Genomic DNA, 18,565 nt, shown 5'->3' on the forward strand with positions numbered 1-18,565 from the left:
CAGACACCATTTAATTTTGAACCTATTCAAATGAAATAAAATTATAGATAACAGCAAACACGAACAATATGCATCTTTCCTGTGAATCGTCATTTGGTAAGCTCAACGCTGTAATATCTTGCTGTGCAAGTAAAATCTTATACTATCTTATTAACAGTAATTATTGGTTGTATAGACCATGTCATACATCACCTTTCCTAGTTGATGCTCTGTAAGTGAAAATCCATCCATGAAAGCCTGGGCAATGACTGACAAGCAGATGTCCAAAAGAACAGATTTTTTGATATCCAAGACAAATTGAGGATTTTTCAATAAATTAATCCAAAACCGTAGAGGAAGGCTATAATATAAAATAATAAGAACCATATATGTAAATAAATAGACTTAACAGACTGTGTGGGGTGGTGGAACATATCACACAAGCTGGGTATCAATGTGGAGAGAAACGAGAAAACCTGGGCAGCAGGGCGGTGAGTTCAAATCCCACCAAGGATAGCATCTGCAAGGAGTTTGTGTTCTCACCGTGTTTGTGTGGATTTCCTCTGGGTACTCTGGTTTCCTCCCACATTCTAAAGACATATTGATAGGGAATTTATATTGTTAGCCTTTTTGGGGACAACGATGATAATTTATGTTAAGTGCTGCGGAATATGGTAGTGCTACATAAGCAAAGTATAGTAAATAAATAATAAACCTTTAGAGTCTGATGGGGAAAAAATCACAAGGGAGAACAGATCCCTATTAGTAGGAAAAGAATAATTCAGTCTTTAATTAATTTAGTCAAGGTAACAGCATTATGGAGTCACAAAATTTACATCCAGCATGAAATACTGGAAGGGACACCTCCGCAATACAAAATCACTTAGAAAAGTGAGAGCCATGATTAGGAGAACTGCTATGGAAACTACCGATGCTGGCTGATGGGAGATTTTGACTATGGATGACTGATAAGAATGAACCAGTCTCCTGAAAGGGAGAAGAAGGAAGGTGAGCAGCTAACTACTGTATATAAAATAAAAAGGCTGGAGAGAGCTGACTAAGACTTAACTCCTTACCCTGGAATGTAAGTACTGCGCACACTCAGTCTCTGGTTACAGATTTTCATGGAAACAACCTGTACACCATGTAAGATAATAGCTATCACAACATGGAGAATGGCAGCAGATAGAAAAAAGCAAGTCAGTTACAAATCTTCATGTTGCCTAACTAACAAATTCAATTTAACAACATGAGAATAATCCTTTAAAACATTATTCTCATTTTATAAAATGTACATCATTAGACAGCAAGAAAATATGCAAAATCGCAAATGACTTGCTTTTTTATCTATTGACATTCTCCTGCTATGAGAGATTTTGTCTTACATTATTCATGGCTTGCTGTCAAGGAGATTGACCACCAGTGGGTAAATGAATATGCACATAGGCTATATTCAAGACTGGAATCTGACAGTTACCTGAGTTTTCAGTAACATCTCTGAAGCCTGTTAATTTTGATAAAGCAGTTTGACAAGGATGTCATTTTCCTCTCCCTATCAGCTTCTAACCCAGAGCTGTAGTTATCAGTCTTGAAAAATCACAAGCACTGCTCATTGTACTTATGAGCTACAGAGCATTGCTCTTGTTCAAAGGCGCTGTTTTCTCTGGAGGTTAATATAGATATATCAGTGCAGACTTTAGAACAAACACACTGACAGCTGATATAGGACTTTCAGGTAAAGAGTAGAACAATGTTGCTTAAAGCATTACTGTCACTTAAACAAGAACACCGACCCTGAAGAACAAGGAAGTCGGGTGGCTGAGTAGCAGTATGATCCTGAAGATACGTTTTGAGATTCTAACTCTATAAGTATGCTGTACACTATTGTCTACAGGCCATAGTGGATTTGATAATTATCAAAGCCAACCGTGACAAAGCCACTGGCAAAGTACTGGATGAGGAGATATGTGAAACTGAGGTTATTAGATTGTTAACCTAGGAGAATGCTCCAGTACACTAAGTGCTAAGAAGGGTTAATCGGCCATGTTAAGGGCTAGATTTAGTAAACAGCTGAAGAGTGGATGGGAAGCAGTTCATCATATCTCCACCCCTGGGTGTAGACCAGAAGGTAAATACACAGCCTTCTGGCTCATTCAGGGTTCGGTGTCTCTGGAGATGAGCTCTCCAGAGCTGTGCTCATGCTAAGGAGAACTGAACCTTGTGTTTCAGCAGGTGGATTCCCACAGAAACACCATACTGGATGCGCTGAGGAAGGCGGGGTTTACCATAAACACAAAGGAATGTGCCATGGGGAAGGAGGCAAAATACTTGGGCTACATCATCGGAAGAGGAGAAATAAAGCAATCCTAAAATTTTCCCCAACCAGTCTTCAAGAAACATGTTCAGGCATTTCTGGGAATTGTGGGATACTATCAGAGCTTTATTCCAAATGTTGCCAGGATAACTGCACTCCTGCCCAACTTTCTTAGGGGCATGGAGATGTCGATGGCAAAATGGTCTTGTGAAGTGGAGATGGAATTCCTAAAGTTGAAGTTCATCTTGTATAGGCAGCCAGTCGTGATCACACTTGACTTGAGTAAGGAATTTGTGGTCCAGACTGACACCTCAGAGGTCAAGTTGGGAGCCGTGTTATCCCAGGAAGTAAGCGGGAAAAACATCCAATCTGTGTCTAAGTAGGAAACTCTCCTGTCTTGAGAAAAACTATGCCACTGTTGAAAAAGAATGCTTGGCCATCAAGTGGGCAACTGACACCCTGAGGTATTACCTTTTGGTTTGGAAGTTTAGGCTATTGTGAGATCATGTGCACCTGAGATGGATGAGGGAAAGGAAGGGGAAGAATGACTGGGTGACTAGGTGATTTTTAGGGCTCTATCACTTCAACTGTCACGTAGAGCACATGTCTGGGAAGCTGCATAGTAATGCAGATGCCCTGTCCAGATTTCCCTGTTTGGTGACTGAAGGTACCAAAACCCTTGACTTTCTTCAGAGGGCCAAATATGTGACAAAGTCACTGGAAAAGTCCTGGAGGGAAGATATAGTTGTGCTCAAAAGTTTACATACCCCGGCAGTATTTTTGCTTTCTTGTCCTTTTTTTCAGGGAATATGAATGATAACACCAAAATATTTTTTTCTCCACTCATGGTTAGTGGTTGGGTGAAACCATTTATTATCAAACTACTGTGTTTTCTCTTTTTAAATAATAATGACAACCCAAAACATCCAAATGACTCTGATCAAAAGTTCACATACCCCGGTGATTTTGGCCTGATAACTTGCACATAAGTTGACACAAATGGGTTTGAATCGCTACTAAAAGGTAACATCCTCATCTGTGACCTGTTTGCTTGTAATCAGTGTGTGTGTGTGTATAAAAGCTGAGTGAGTTTCTGGGATCCAAACCGACTCTTGCATCTTTCATCTAGCCACTGATGTTTCTGGATTGTGAGTAATGAGGAAAGCAAAAGAATTGTAAACGGATCTATGGGAAAAGGTTGTTGAACTGTATAAAAGAGGACCACACACTACAAAAATATGAGCAAGCAAAGAAAGTAGCTTGTAGAGGCAAGGCTCACCACTGAATAAAGAGTAAGGAATAGTGATGAGCGAATATACTCGTCACTCGAGATTTCTCTAGCACGCTCGGGGGTCCTCCGAGTATTTTTTAGTGCTCAGAGATTTAATTTTACTTGCCGCAGCTGAATGATTTACATCTGTTAGCCAGCATAAGTACATGTGGGGGTTGCCTAGCAAAAAGGCCATGTTTATTTTGCCAACTCTGCACTGGTATATACAGTTGATAAACCAGTGGAAGATTTAAAGAGACAACGTTTCTGTGTCTACCTCTATGTGCAGCCGAGTGAGCCCAACTACCAAACAATGTAAAGTCTTGCCAACATTTATTAGATAACACTATTGCATAGGAGTTTCAGAGCATTGGCAGAAAAATGACAATACATGTTTACAAGTATGCAATGTACATACTATAACATTGTACTTACATACAGCTGTCAACAGGCTTATAAGTATGTAAAAGGTACCCACTTGCAGCTGCCCTGTCAGCTATTATTTTACTTAGGATAAATGAATGAGCCTGAAATTTAATGGGGCTTGTTCATATCCCCAAAGTAAACTTTACGTACAAAGGAGGAGGAATGACTAACTGAAAAGAGAGCTTGTTTCCTTCTTTTTGCTATGAATGTGCATACTTCATGTGAGGAGATGGACAGAGGTGGCAGAAGCATGGTGGGTTACTGTGTTCTGTACAGGCAGAATCTTTAGTGCAATATATTTTATGTGAACCCTCACAGAGCCCCTGCCCTCTTTTTATGTTGTCTCCAGGGGCGGGCTGGGCCTGGTGGCAGGGAGGCAAATGCCTCCCAGGGTGCTCCCCCAGCAGCAGTACAGGGCCGGACGCCTGATGGAAATTGTGCGCGGCCATGCCCTCTGTACTGTGATGCCGCCAGCAGCAGACACAGCCGCATCACAGTTTCAGCGCAGCCTTGATGGCTGCACAGCTCCTGCTCCCTCCATGTTCTCTGTACTTCCGGGTCAGGTGTCGGGCGTGTGAGATGACTGGAAGCAGAAAGGAAGCTGCAGGTGCTGCAGGGGAGCAACTGGTGAGGTAAGTATGAAAAACTTTTTTGTTTTCTTTATAAAATGAATTCAATGGGTGGGGGTAACTGCAAGTGATGAAGAGGGGGGTTATAGGAGACTGCACATGATGGAGTGGGGGGTAAATGGGGCTGCACATGATGAAGGGGGAGTGGGGCTGAACATGATGGAATTTTGGGGTTAATGGAGACTGCACATGATGGAGTGGGGGGTAAGTGGGGCTACACATGAAGGAGTGGGGGGAGTGAGGCTGCACATGATGGAGTTTGGGGGGAAGGGGGGCTGTGCATGATGACGTGGGGGATAAGGGGAACTGTACATGATGAAGGGGGACTGGGGATGCACATGATGAAAAAGGGGGAGTGGGGATGCACATGATGAAGTGGGGGAGTGGGGCTGCACATGATTAAGTGGGGGTAAGGGCGCCTGCGCATGAAGTGGGGGGTAAGGAGGACTGCACATGATGAATTGGGGGTAAGGGGGACTGCACACGATGAAGTGGGGGAAGGGGACTGCACATGATGAAGTGTGTCTGAGGGGGGACTGCACATGATGAAATTGAAGGGGGATAGGGGACTGCAAATGTGTAGGGGCACTGCAAATGAATTGAGAGGATGATAGGGGACTGCAATAGATGAAGTAAGGGGACTTCAAATTAAAGTGGGGTGACTGCAAATGATGAAGTGGGGAGAGGACGGGGACTGCAAATGATGAAGTGGAGAGAGGACAAGAGACTGCAAATGATGAATTCAGTGTGAGGGATGGGGACAGCAATTGAAGGTGGGGGTGGGCAGAGCAAATGATGAATTGAAGGGGATGGGAGAGCAAATGATGATCTAGGGGGATAATAAATAATGAATGTGGGGTAGAGCAGTTGATAATGAATAGAGGGTGAGAGAGAAAGACATGACAATGAATTGGGGTGGGAGGGGCATGTACATATAATGAATCGGAGTTAGGACTAGAGCGGGAGGTACATAGTGGGTGGCGGTGAGGATGGTAATGAATTAGGGAAAAGAGTACAGGTGCTAATTAATTTATATATTTAAAAAAAAATTACCGTATATACTCGAGTATAAGCCAACCCGAGTGTAAACCGAGACCCCTAAATTTGCCACAAAAAACTGGGAAAACTTAATGACTCGTGTATAAGCCTAGGGTGGAAAATGCAGCAGCTACTGGTAAATTTCAAAAATAAAAATACATACCAATAAAAGTAAAATTAATTGAGACATCAGTAGTTTAAGTGTTTTTGAATATCCATATTGAATCAGGAGCCCCATATAATGCTCCATACAGTTCATGATGGCCCCATAAGATGCTCCATACAAAATACGCCCCATATAATGCTCCATGCAGTTTATGATGGGCTCCATAAGATGCTCCATATTAAAATATGCCCCATATAATGCTGCACAAATGTTGATTATGACCCCATAAGATGCTCCATAGACACATTTGCCCCATATAATGCTCCACAAATGTGGATTATGGCCCCATAAGATGCTCCATAGAGATATTTGCCCCATATAATGCTGCACATGGCCCATACAGATATTTGTCCCATATAATGCTGCACATGGCCCCATAAGATGCTCCATACAGATAATTGTCCCATATAATGCTGCACATGGCCCCATAAGATGCTCCATACAGATATTTGCTCCATATAATGCTGCACATGGCCCTATACAGATATTTGTCCCATATAATGCTGCACATGGTCCCATAATATGCTCCATACAGATATCTGCCCCATATAATGCTGCACATAGACCGATAAGATGCTTCATACGGATATTTACCCCATATAATGCTGCACATGGCCCCATAAGATGCTCCATAGAGATATTTGCCCCATATAATGCTGCACATGGCCCCATACAGATATTTGCCCCATATAATGCTGCACATGGCTCCATAAGATGCTCCATACAGATAATTGCCCCATATAATGCTGCACATGGCCCCATAAGATACTCCATACAGATATTTGCCCCATATGCTGTTGCTGCAATTAAAAAATAAAAAAATCACATACCTCTCAGGTCCCCGGCACTTGCTATATTTACCTGCTCCCCGTTCCAACGCCGACCACCACTGTGTCTTCTCGTCCTCTGCACTGACATTCAGGCAGAGGGCGGCGCGCACTAATCGCGTCATCGCGCCCTCTGACCTGAGCATCACTGCAGAGGATGCGGAAGACGCAGCGGCGCCGACGGTGGAACGGGGAGCAGGTGAATATAGCGCACTGAGTTATACTCACCTGCTCCTGGTGCAGTCCCTGCACGTCTGTTCCCCAGCGCCGGCAGCTTCTTCCTGTAGTGAGCGGTCACATGGTACCTCTCATTACAGTAATGAATTACGGCTCCACCCCTATGGAAGTGGGGTCCATATTCATTACTGTAATGAGCGGTACCATGTGACCGCTCACTACAGGAAGAAGCTGTCGGGGCCGGAGAAAAGACGTGTAGGGGCCGCGCCAGGACCAAGTGAGTATTATTACACAGCTCCGCTCCCCCTACCCTACCCTTCCGACCCCTGGGTATGACCCAAGTATACTCTAGTATATACGGTGATTTATATTAAATGGAGAAAGTGGCTATTTATAGTTAGTGGGTGCACAGTGGTGGATTATAATATATATTTGGAATGATGGGTTACTAATAATAATAATAATTTTATTTCTATAGCGCCAACAAATTCCGCAACACTTTACATTTTAGAGGGGACTTGTACAGATAATGGACATTAAGCATAACAATAAACAATAGATCACCAGATACCAAAAGGAAAGAGGGCCCTGCTTGCAAGCTTACAATCTATGAGGTTGCATAATAACCAATTATATATTGATTGTGGGTGCATCTCTGTATTCAGATATGTAGTGTAGAAGAAAGGGAAAAAGTGATGGGGTGCTACGCCAGATGACCTGGCCTCCACAGTCACCAGACCTGAACCCAATCGAGATGGTTTGGGGTGAGCTGGACCGCAGAGTGAAGGCAAAAGGGCCAACAAGTGCTAAGCATTTATGGGAACTCCTTCAAGATTGTTGGAAGACCATTCCCAGTGACTACCTCTTGAAGCTCATCAAGAGAATGCCAAGATTGTGCAAAGCAGTCATCAAAGCAAAAGGTGGCTACTTTGAAGAACCTAGAATATAAAACATAATTTCAGTTGTTTCACTGAAAGCATCACCAAACCTTGCCTGTAGGACATTATTGCAAGAGAGCTTGGCTGAGTAGATTACACAAGAAGGAAAACACACAGCAAGTCAGCAGGATCTAGGAGCAACATGGCAGATGTGACAACCTACATGGTGAGCTGCAGCATGTGCTACATGTTCACAGATCGACCAGAAGAAGAATCCAATTTCACCTGTCAGAAGTGTAGACTAGTGGCCCTTTTAGAAGAAAAGGTGCGGGGTGTGGAAGAAAGAATAGCAACTTTGAAACTCATCAAAGAGAATGAAGACTTTCTAGACAGAACAGAAGCATCTCTACTGGTCACAGAAGGTGAAAAAAGTGTCAGAGAACCTCCAAAAGCAGATGAGTGGAAGCATGTGACCAAAAGAAGCAAGAAGACCATGGAGAAATCACCAACCACACAACTGAAGAACCGATATCAAATCTTTGTAGAGGATGAAGATGGCACACCTAAGAATGAAGCAATACTAGCAAGCAAAAAAGAAAAGGGCACACAGCAACAAGTGACAGCAAAAAGTACAGCCAAGAAGCAACGAAGAGTGGTGGTGGTGGGAGACTCACTACTGAGAGGCACAGAAGCAGCCATCTGTAGACCGGACATAACTGCAAGAGAAGTATGCTGCCTTCCAGGTGCGATGATCAAGGATGTGACCGATAGGATACCAAAGCTCTTCAGCTCCAAGGACGTCCACCCATTTCTTCTGATACATGTTGGCACCAATGACACGGCAAGGAAGGACCTACCGACAATCTGCAAGGACTTTGAAGAGTTGGGGAAGAAAGTAAAGGAACTGGATGCACAGGTAGTTTTTTCTTCTATCCTTCCAGTAGACGGGCATGGCACCAGGAGATGGAACAGGATCCTTGATGCAAACAACTGGCTAAGACGATGGTGCAGACAACAAGGATTCGGATTCCTGGACCACGGTGTGAATTACTGGTATGATGGACTCCTCGCCAGAGACGGACTACACCTCAACAAACCTGGGAAACACACATTCGCCAGAAGACTCGCTACACTCATCAGGAGGGCGTTAAACTAGAAGAAGAGGGGACTGGAAGAAAAACATTAGACTCGAACAAAGACGACCCAGGAAAACATACTCTGAAGGGAGGTAAGAACATTTCTAAAACAATCCACAGTGAGGAGATTGGAACAAAACAAAATCCTCTAAACTGCATGCTCGCAAACGCCAGAAGCCTGACAAACAAGATGGAAGAACTAGAAGCAGAAATATCTACAGGTAACTTTGACATAGTGGGAATAACCGAGACATGGTTAGATGAAAGCTATGACTGGGCAGTCAACTTACAGGGTTACAGTCTGTTTAGAAAGGATCGTAAAAATCGGAGAGGAGGAGGGGTTTGTCTCTATGTAAAGTCTTGTTTAAAGTCCACTTTAAGGGAGGATATTAGCGAAGGGAATGAGGATGTCGAGTCCATATGGGTTGAAATTCATGGAGGGAAAAATGGTAACAAAATTCTCATTGGGGTCTGTTACAAACCCCCAAATATAACAGAAAGCATGGAAAGTCTACTTCTAAAGCAGATAGATGAAGCTGCAACCCATAATGAGGTCCTGGTTATGGGGGACTTTAACTACCCGGATATTAACTGGGAAACAGAAACCTGTGAAACCCATAAAGGCAACAGGTTTCTGCTAATAACCAAGAAAAATTATCTTTCACAATTGGTGCAGAATCCAACCAGAGGAGCAGCACTTTTAGACCTAATACTATCTAATAGACCTGACAGAATAACAAATCTGCAGGTGGTCGGGCATTTAGGAAATAGCGACCACAATATTGTGCAGTTTCACCTGTCTTTCACTAGGGGGACTTGTCAGGGAGTCACAAAAACATTGAACTTTAGGAAGGCAAAGTTTGAACAGCTTAGAGATGCCCTTAATCTGGTAGACTGGGACAATATCCTCAGAAATAAGAATACAGATAATAAATGGGAAATGTTTAAGAACATCCTAAATAGGCAGTGTAAGCGGTTTATACCTTGTGGGAATAAAAGGACTAGAAATAGGAAAAACCCAATGTTGCTAAACAAAGAAGTAAGACAGGCAATTAACAGTAAAAAGAAAGCATTTGCACTACTAAAGCAGGATGGCACCATTGAAGCTCTAAAAAACTATAGGGAGAAAAATACTTTATCTAAAAAACTAATTAAAGCTGCCAAAAAGGAAACAGAGAAGCACATTGCTAAGGAGAGTAAAACTAATCCCAAACTGTTCTTCAACTATATCAATAGTAAAAGAATAAAAACTGAAAATGTAGGCCCCTTAAAAAATAGTGAGGAAAGAATGGTTGTAGATGACGAGGAAAAAGCTAACATATTAAACACCTTCTTCTCCACGGTATTCACGGTGGAAAATGAAATGCTAGGTGAAATCCCAAGAAACAATGAAAACCCTATATTAAGGGTCACCAATCTAACCCAAGAAGAGGTGCGAAACCGGCTAAATAAGATTAAAATAGATAAATCTCCGGGTCCGGATGGCATACACCCACGAGTACTAAGAGAACTAAGTAATGTAATAGATAAACCATTATTTCTTATTTTTAGTGACTCTATAGCGACAGGGTCTGTTCCGCAGGACTGGCGCATAGCAAATGTGGTGCCAATATTCAAAAAGGGCTCTAAAAGTGAACCTGGAAATTATAGGCCAGTAAGTCTAACCTCTATTGTTGGTAAAATATTTGAAGGGTTTCTGAGGGATGTTATTCTGGATTATCTCAATGAGAATAACTGTTTAACTCCATATCAGCATGGGTTTATGAGAAATCGCTCCTGTCAAACCAATCTAATCAGTTTTTATGAAGAGGTAAGCTATAGGCTGGACCACGGTGAGTCATTGGACGTGGTATATCTCGATTTTTCCAAAGCGTTTGATACCGTGCCGCACAAGAGGTTGGTACACAAAATGAGAATGCTTGGTCTGGGGGAACATGTGTGTAAATGGGTTAGTAACTGGCTTAGTGATAGAAAGCAGAGGGTGGTTATAAATGGTATAGTCTCTAACTGGGTCGCTGTGACCAGTGGGGTACCGCAGGGGTCAGTATTGGGACCTGTTCTCTTCAACATATTCATTAATGATCTGGTAAAAGGTTTACACAGTAAAATATCGATATTTGCAGATGATACAAAACTATGTAAAGCAGTTAATACAAGAGAAGATAGTATTCTGCTACAGATGGATCTGGATAAGTTGGAAACTTGGGCTGAAAGGTGGCAGATGAGGTTTAACAATGATAAATGTAAGGTTATACACATGGGAAGAGGGAATCAATATCACCATTACACACTGAACGGGAAACCACTGGGTAAATCTGACAGGGAGAAGGACTTGGGGATCCTAGTTAATGATAAACTTACCTGGAGCAGCCAGTGCCAGGCAGCAGCTGCCAAGGCAAACAGGATCATGGGGTGCATTAAAAGAGGTCTGGATACACATGATGAGAGCATTATACTGCCTCTGTACAAATCCCTAGTTAGACCGCACATGGAGTACTGTGTCCAGTTTTGGGCACCGGTGCTCAGGAAGGATATAATGGAACTAGAGAGAGTACAAAGGAGGGCAACAAAATTAATAAAGGGGATGGGAGAACTACAATACCCAGATAGATTAGCGAAATTAGGATTATTTAGTCTAGAAAAAAGACGACTGAGGGGCGATCTAATAACCATGTATAAGTATATAAGGGGACAATACAAATATCTCGCTGAGGATCTGTTTATACCAAGGAAGGTGACGGGCACAAGGGGGCATTCTTTGTGTCTGGAGGAGAGAAGGTTTTTCCACCAACATAGAAGAGGATTCTTTACTGTTAGGGCAGTGAGAATCTGGAATTGCTTGCCTGAGGAGGTGGTGATGGCGAACTCAGTCGAGGGGTTCAAGAGAGGCCTGGATGTCTTCCTGGAGCAGAACAATATTGTATCATACAATTATTAGGTTCTGTAGAAGGACGTAGATCTGGGGATTTATTATGATGGAATATAGGCTGAACTGGATGGACAAATGTCTTTTTTCGGCCTTACTAACTATGTTACTATGTTACTATGTTACACTTGTTTGTTAAGTATATAATTCCACTTGTGTTAATTCATAGTTTTGATGCCTTCAGTGTGAATGTACAATTTTCATAGTCATGAAAATACAGAAAAATCTTTAAATGAGAAGGTGTCCAAACCTTTGGTCTTTACTGTATGTCACTCATTCCCTTAAAGAAAAATACATAAAAATATATGCATTGTTAATGGCTTAGAGTAGGGCCCGACCGAAAGAGTCTACCATGTCGTGGTGTCAGCTTAAAAATTCTTTTGGCCAGAACAAAAGCTGCTGGTTATGAATGTGATCTGGTATTAGATGGGAACAGTTAATATCTGATCAGTGAGGATGTGGTGGAGAAGTTGAGTTTTTCCAAGAGTGAGCGGTGAGGTGGTGGAGGCAGAGCTGGTATGGTGCCTGGGCAGAGCCTCAAGGGAACCCGAAAATTTAGCTAATATGGGGCCCCAAAATTCCTAGTGGAAGCCCTGGTCTGTCTCATAAGCTGCAGACCGCAGCTTCCTGAGACTTTAGTGTGCTCAAGCAGGCATTGCGATTACATTATTTCCTCATGACGCTCTGCAGACCAGAAGAGAAAATGGAGGCTACAGTGTCGTGAATCAGGATTTGGTGAGTATAAACTTCATTATTTTTAATATGGAGAACTGGTGCCATCATAATATATATATGGGGATAGCTGGGGCCATCATACTATACAGTGTATATGGGGAGAACTGGGACCATTATACTAGATATGTGCGTAGAACTGAGGCCATCATACTATATATACTAGATGGTGGCCTATGGGCAACTAGTGCCATCGAACTATATTTAGGATGGGAACTGGGGCCATTGCACTATATATACTATATATGTGGGGCTGTGGGGACCATCATACTATATATGTGGGGCAGTGGGATACCTTCATACCATATATAATATATATAAATAAAAGAAACTGTGGGGACCATCATATGGGGGCTGTGGGGCCACCATATTCCATATAGGGCGCTGTAGGGACATGATACTATATATAGAGGGGATGCGGGATCATCATTCTATATAAAGGAAGCTGTGAGGTACATAATATCGCAATTAGAGAGCTGTAGGGGACCCATAGACTTTTTTCTATTGTGTAAGTACTCTTATTATGTGCACCACAAATATGTGTTCATTGTCTGCAATATGGTTACTTTACATGTAAAATGGTTTCCTACATTTTGAGCTCTTGGTTGTACTTTGCACATACAATGGATGATCTTTACTCGCTGGAGTAATTAAATTGCTTGGAGCTACTTATTCCCTATTGAGCCTGCTTGTACACATCCCATAAAAGGGGTGTTGACTTGGGTATGCTTTTTTACATGTTTTTAATGTTTTTATGATTTCAAGCACTTTGTCTTTTCAATAAAAGCCTTTTTTCACTATTTACGGGTTGTGTGTGCACGTTATTTGCGCCTCTTCTTCTCTTTCTTGTGCATTTCATGTTTTAGGCGCATTAGTAGCACCTCCCGGTACTTGGTTTGCTATCTATGGTGGTACCCACTTATTTTTCTTTCATGGACCATAACACTATATATATGGGGTTTTGGAGACATATTATATGTGGGGAGCTATAGTATATGGTATATAGAAAACTGTAAAGCCTCATACTATATATAGGAGGCAGTGGGGACATCATATTGTATATCCCATATCTATGTACCAGCCAGTTTTTAAAGCCTGTGCTGCTTTAATTCAATGGCCAGAGATAAGCACGAAAAAGGAGGGCCATCGCAACTCGAGGGCCACTGCCTTGTGACTGCCCCCCAGGCTGAAAAGTGCCAGCCAGCCCCTGTCTGTCTCCCTTCCACCCTTCCTCAGAACCTTTACCCACCTACTGACTCTTCCTGTCCTTTTTCAAAACTCTCCCAGACTGGTTGCTTCATGTCCCTGGACCCTTTGACTATTTCCCCACCCCATAAATAGCCCTGCCCTTTTTTTACTTCCTCACACACGTGTGTCCATACACTGTGTTCTGTATAATGCAAAAAATACTTTTTAATATAGCTTTACTTACAATTAGCAACTTGCTATTTGTATGTTCAGTAATATCTCAAAGAATATATATATATACCTGTTTGTCTTCCAAATGTGTACCACGTCTGGATCTGTAATTTTTTTTATTTCTGCCTGGGTATCCAAAAAGTCGAAAAAGTATTTTATAGCTACTGGAGGTTTGTTGTGTGGGACTGTCCAAATGCTTTTAAACAACATTTCTACAGCAGAATGAACAGCAACCTAAAAGAGAGCAACTGGTTACTTGGGAAATGGATTAGATTTAAGAACATGTAGTTTATCAGTACAGCTGAACTGACACTTGGATACCAGAATACTAGAATGTAGTAGGACAAATGCTAATCCCCAATTAATCAGCTTTTACCAAAATAATGGCCTAAAGCCATCTGAAATGTTGCAAAACCTGTTGTTATTGCTGTTGTTACGAGTTTTTACACCAATCCTGGGAAGATCTGGCAACTTTTAAGAAAATTGGGTTTAACTTAGTTGAGAGGGCATGTGGCTGAGCACAACCAATACATATACAGTGAGGCAAAAAAGTATTTAGTCAGTCAGCAATAGTGCAAGTTCCACCACTTAAAAAGATGAGAGGCATCTGTAATTTACATCATAGGTAGACCTCAACTATGGGAGACAAACTGAGAAAAAAAAATCCAGAAAATCACATTGTCTGTTTTTTTAACAATTTATTTGCATATTATGGTGGAAAATAAGTATTTGGTCAGAAACAAAATTTCATCTCAATACTTTGTAATATATCCTTTGTTGGCAATGACAGAGGTCAAACGTTTTCTGTAAGTCTTCACAAGGTTGCCACACACTGTTGTTGGTATGTTGGCCCATTCCTCCATGCAGATCTCCTCTAGAGCAGTGATGTTTTTGGCTTTTCGCTTGACAACACGGACTTTCAACTCCCTCCAAAGGTTTTCTATAGGGTTGAGATCTGGAGACTGGCTAGGCCACTCCAGGACCTTGAAATGCTTCTTACGAAGCCACTCCTTCGTTGCCCTGGCGGTGTGCTTTGGATCATTGTCATGTTGAAAGACCCAGCCACATTTCATCTTCAATGCCCTTGCTGATGGAAGGAGGTTTGCACTCAAAATCTCACGATACATGGCCCCATTCATTCTTTCATGTACCCGGATCAGTCGTCCTGGCCCCTTTGCAGAGAAACAGCCCCAAAGCATGATGTTTCCACCACCATGCTTTACAGTAGGTATGGTGTTTGATGGATGCAACTCAGTATTCTTTTTCCTCCAAACACGACAAGTTGTGTTTCTACCAAACAGTTCTAGTTTGGTTTCATCAGACCATAGGACATTCTCCCAAAACTCCTCTGGATCATCCAAATGCTCTCTAGCAAACTTCAGACGGGCCCGGACATGTACTGGCTTAAGCAGTGGGACAGGTCTGGCACTGCAGGATCTGAGTCCATGGTGGCGTAGTGTGTTACTTATGGTAGGCCTTGTTACATTGGTCCCAGCTCTCTGCAGTTCATTCACTAGGTCCCCCTGCGTGGTTCTGGGATTTTTGCTCACCGTTCTTGTGATCATTCTGACCCCACGGGGTGGGATTTTGCGTGGAGCCCCAGATCGAGGGAGATTATCAGTGGTCTTGTATGTCTTCCATTTTCTAATTATTGCTCCCACTGTTGATTTCTTCACTCCAAGCTGGTTGGCTATTGCAGATTCAGTCTTCCCAGCCTGGTGCAGTGCTACAATTTTGTTTCTGGTGTCCTTTAACAGCTCTTTGGCCTTCACCATAGTGGAGTTTGGAGTCAGACTGTTTGAGGGTGTGCACAGGTGTCTTTTTATACTGATAACAAGTTTAAACAGGTGCCATTACTACAGGTAATGAGTGGAGGAAAGAGGAGACTCTTAAAGAAGAAGTTACAGGTCTGTGAGAGCCAGAAATCTTGATTGTTTGTTTCTGACCAAATACTTATTTTCCACCATAATATGCAAATAAATTGTTAAAAAAAACAGACAATGTGATTTTCTGGATTTTTTTTTCTCAGTTTGTCTCCCATAGTTGAGGTCTACCTATGATGTAAATTACAGACGCCTCTCATCTTATTAAGTGGTGGAACTTGCACTATTGCTGACTGACTAAATACTTTTTTGCCCCACTGTATCATTATTTACAGCCCAAAAGTGGCATACATTGTGACTGAAAGCATACTCTAACCTTTGACTGAAATACTTTTATTTTGATGGTGCACGACATTTGAAAGCTGCACTAAATTCATTAGAAAGTGCAGACTTCTTAATGAATTTGGTGCATCTTACTCTAGCATACTGTTCTAGTGATGACGAGCGAGTATACTCGTTGCTCGGGTTTGCCCAAGCATGCTTGGGTGGTCTCCGAGTATTTGTGACTGCTCGGAGATTTAGTTTTTGTCTCTGTAGCTGCATGATTTGCAAGTGCTAGACATCTTGAATACATGTGGGGATTCCCTAGCAACCAGGCAACCCCCACATGTACTCAGGCTGTCTTACGGCCATAAATCATGCAGCTGCGTCGACAAAAACTAAATCTCTGAGCACTCACAAATACTCGGAGGCCACCCGAGCATGCTCGGGAAATCTCGAGAAACGAGCACAATCGCTCATCACTATACTGTTCATCAAGACTGGAGTACAAAATTAATCAGGGCCTATTATTATTATTATTATTATTTATTATAGCGCCATTTATTCCATGGCGCTTTACATGTGAGGAGGGGTATACATAATAAAACAAGTACAATAATCTTGAACAATATAAGTCACAACTGGTACAGGAGGAGAGAGGACCCTGCCCGCGAGGGCTCACAATCTACAAGGGATGGGTGAGGATACAGTAGGTGAGGGTAGAGCTGGCCGTGCAGCGGTTTGGTCAATCGATGGTTACTGCAGGTTGTAGGCTTGTCGGAAGAGGTGGGTCTTCAGGTTCTTTTTGAAGGTTTCGATGGTAGGCGAGAGTCTGATATGTTGTGGTAGAGAATTCCAGAGTAGGGGGGATGCACGAGAGAAATCTTGTATGCGATTGTGCGAAGAGGAGATAATAGGGGAGTAGAGAAGGAGATCTTGTGAGGATCGGAGGTTGCGTGCAGGAAAGTACCGGAAGACGAGGTCACAGATGTATGGAGGAGACAGGTTGTGGATGGCTTTGTATGTCATGGTTAGGCTTTTGTACTGGAGTCTCTGGGTGATGGGGAGCCAGTGCAGGGATTGACAGAGGGGAGAGGCCGGGGAATAGCGGGGGGACAGGTGGATTAGTCGGGCAGCAGAGTTTAGAATAGATTGGAGGGGTGCAAGAGTGTTAGAGGGGAGGCCACAGAGCAGGCCTATGTTTTATTGCATGTCTTTTGCACATATAATTCCTGAAAAATGCTATGGGAAGATATTACACTTTTAGTTTATCTTTGTGTATTGGCTTTGCATGGAGAGTTTTATAGCATAAAGTAATATTGTCTATGTTATAATTGTATATGCAAATTCGAATAAATATGTATGTGTCATATTAAAAAAAACTTTCAGTTTTCTGAGACAAAACACTTGAATATAATGGCTACATTAACAAAACAGAATTAACAGAGGCATAACTTTCTGTGAGGTAAACCATTTCTCTGCCTATTTAAAAACAATGTTTTACCTCTCAGGAAGAATCAGCTGCGACCACATATGCTTTAATGTCTGTATACTCTTTTGCTTCCTATTCTGCCCAGGAGCTGTTGGATGTTCAAACCATGTTCCTGCATGGTCAAACACAGCGAGTACATAGCAGGAGAACATTTATAAGGTTATATCAGCACAGGATCATTTTCCATATGGACTAAAAATAATAAAGAAATAATATACATTTTTTGAGTTCCAAAGTCTACAATTTACTGAATATGAGGTATGTCCGCCCCTGGTTTTAACATTGCACAACACAAAGTCATTCTCATGCCACTGTATATGATAGAATCTTAATTCACTATCTGAATGTAGCTTTAGTTAACCCATTATCTACCAATGTCCTTTTTTTTGGGACGCCTAATCTTTAGCTTCTAGCAACTAAGATTTTATAATTTTTATAATTAGGCCCAATTTTTTGTGTTGTGTTTGTAAAATAAATGTTTTCAAAAAAGGAAATCATGTCATTGTCATTTTTAGTTGAATATTGGGGCGCCCTTTTCTGAAAAATCTGTACTTTTATCTGGTACAGGAAAAATTCTGTATCTTTCAAGAAATCCATGATTTTTATGCATGACAATACTTCATTACATGCATCAAAGTCTCAGCTGCTTGGCTAGCCAGTAAAGGCCTTAAAGATTAAATAATAATGACATGGCCTCCACCTCACCGGAACAAAATCCTATTGAGAACTTGTATGCCTTTCTTAAAAGGGAGATTTACAGTGAAGGAAAACAGGACACCTCTCTGACTGGTTTGGACTGTGGTTGTGCAGCCCAAAAAGTTGATTGCGGACAGACAAAGAAACTGATAGACTCCATGGTTGGAAGGTGTATGACTATTATTGAAAAGAAGGGTGGCTATAATGGTCACTGCTACGTTCTTTTCATAATGTCAGATATATTTTTGTACACTTTGAGTTATGTGGTTATTATTCTCACTTTAGCAGATCAAAATAAACAATTGAGAAGGGAAAA

General features: G+C 41.9%; 1 protein-coding gene across 1 annotated transcript in view; it reads right to left on the reverse strand.

Moving 5' to 3' along the window:
* The window catches only part of PLXNC1 (plexin C1), a 374,777-nt gene that overhangs the window by 18,498 nt on the left and 337,714 nt on the right, over positions 1-18,565 (reverse strand). Inside the window, exons 27-28 of the mRNA XM_069764349.1 lie at positions 13,988-14,151; positions 193-340 (exon numbers count right to left, since the gene is read on the reverse strand). Coding sequence (XP_069620450.1) covers positions 193-340; positions 13,988-14,151 — 312 coding nt within the window. The remainder of the gene's footprint in view (positions 1-192; positions 341-13,987; positions 14,152-18,565) is intronic.

This window comes from Ranitomeya imitator, chromosome 4 (assembly GCF_032444005.1).
Source record: "Ranitomeya imitator isolate aRanImi1 chromosome 4, aRanImi1.pri, whole genome shotgun sequence".
Lineage (NCBI taxonomy): Eukaryota > Metazoa > Chordata > Amphibia > Anura > Dendrobatidae > Ranitomeya > Ranitomeya imitator.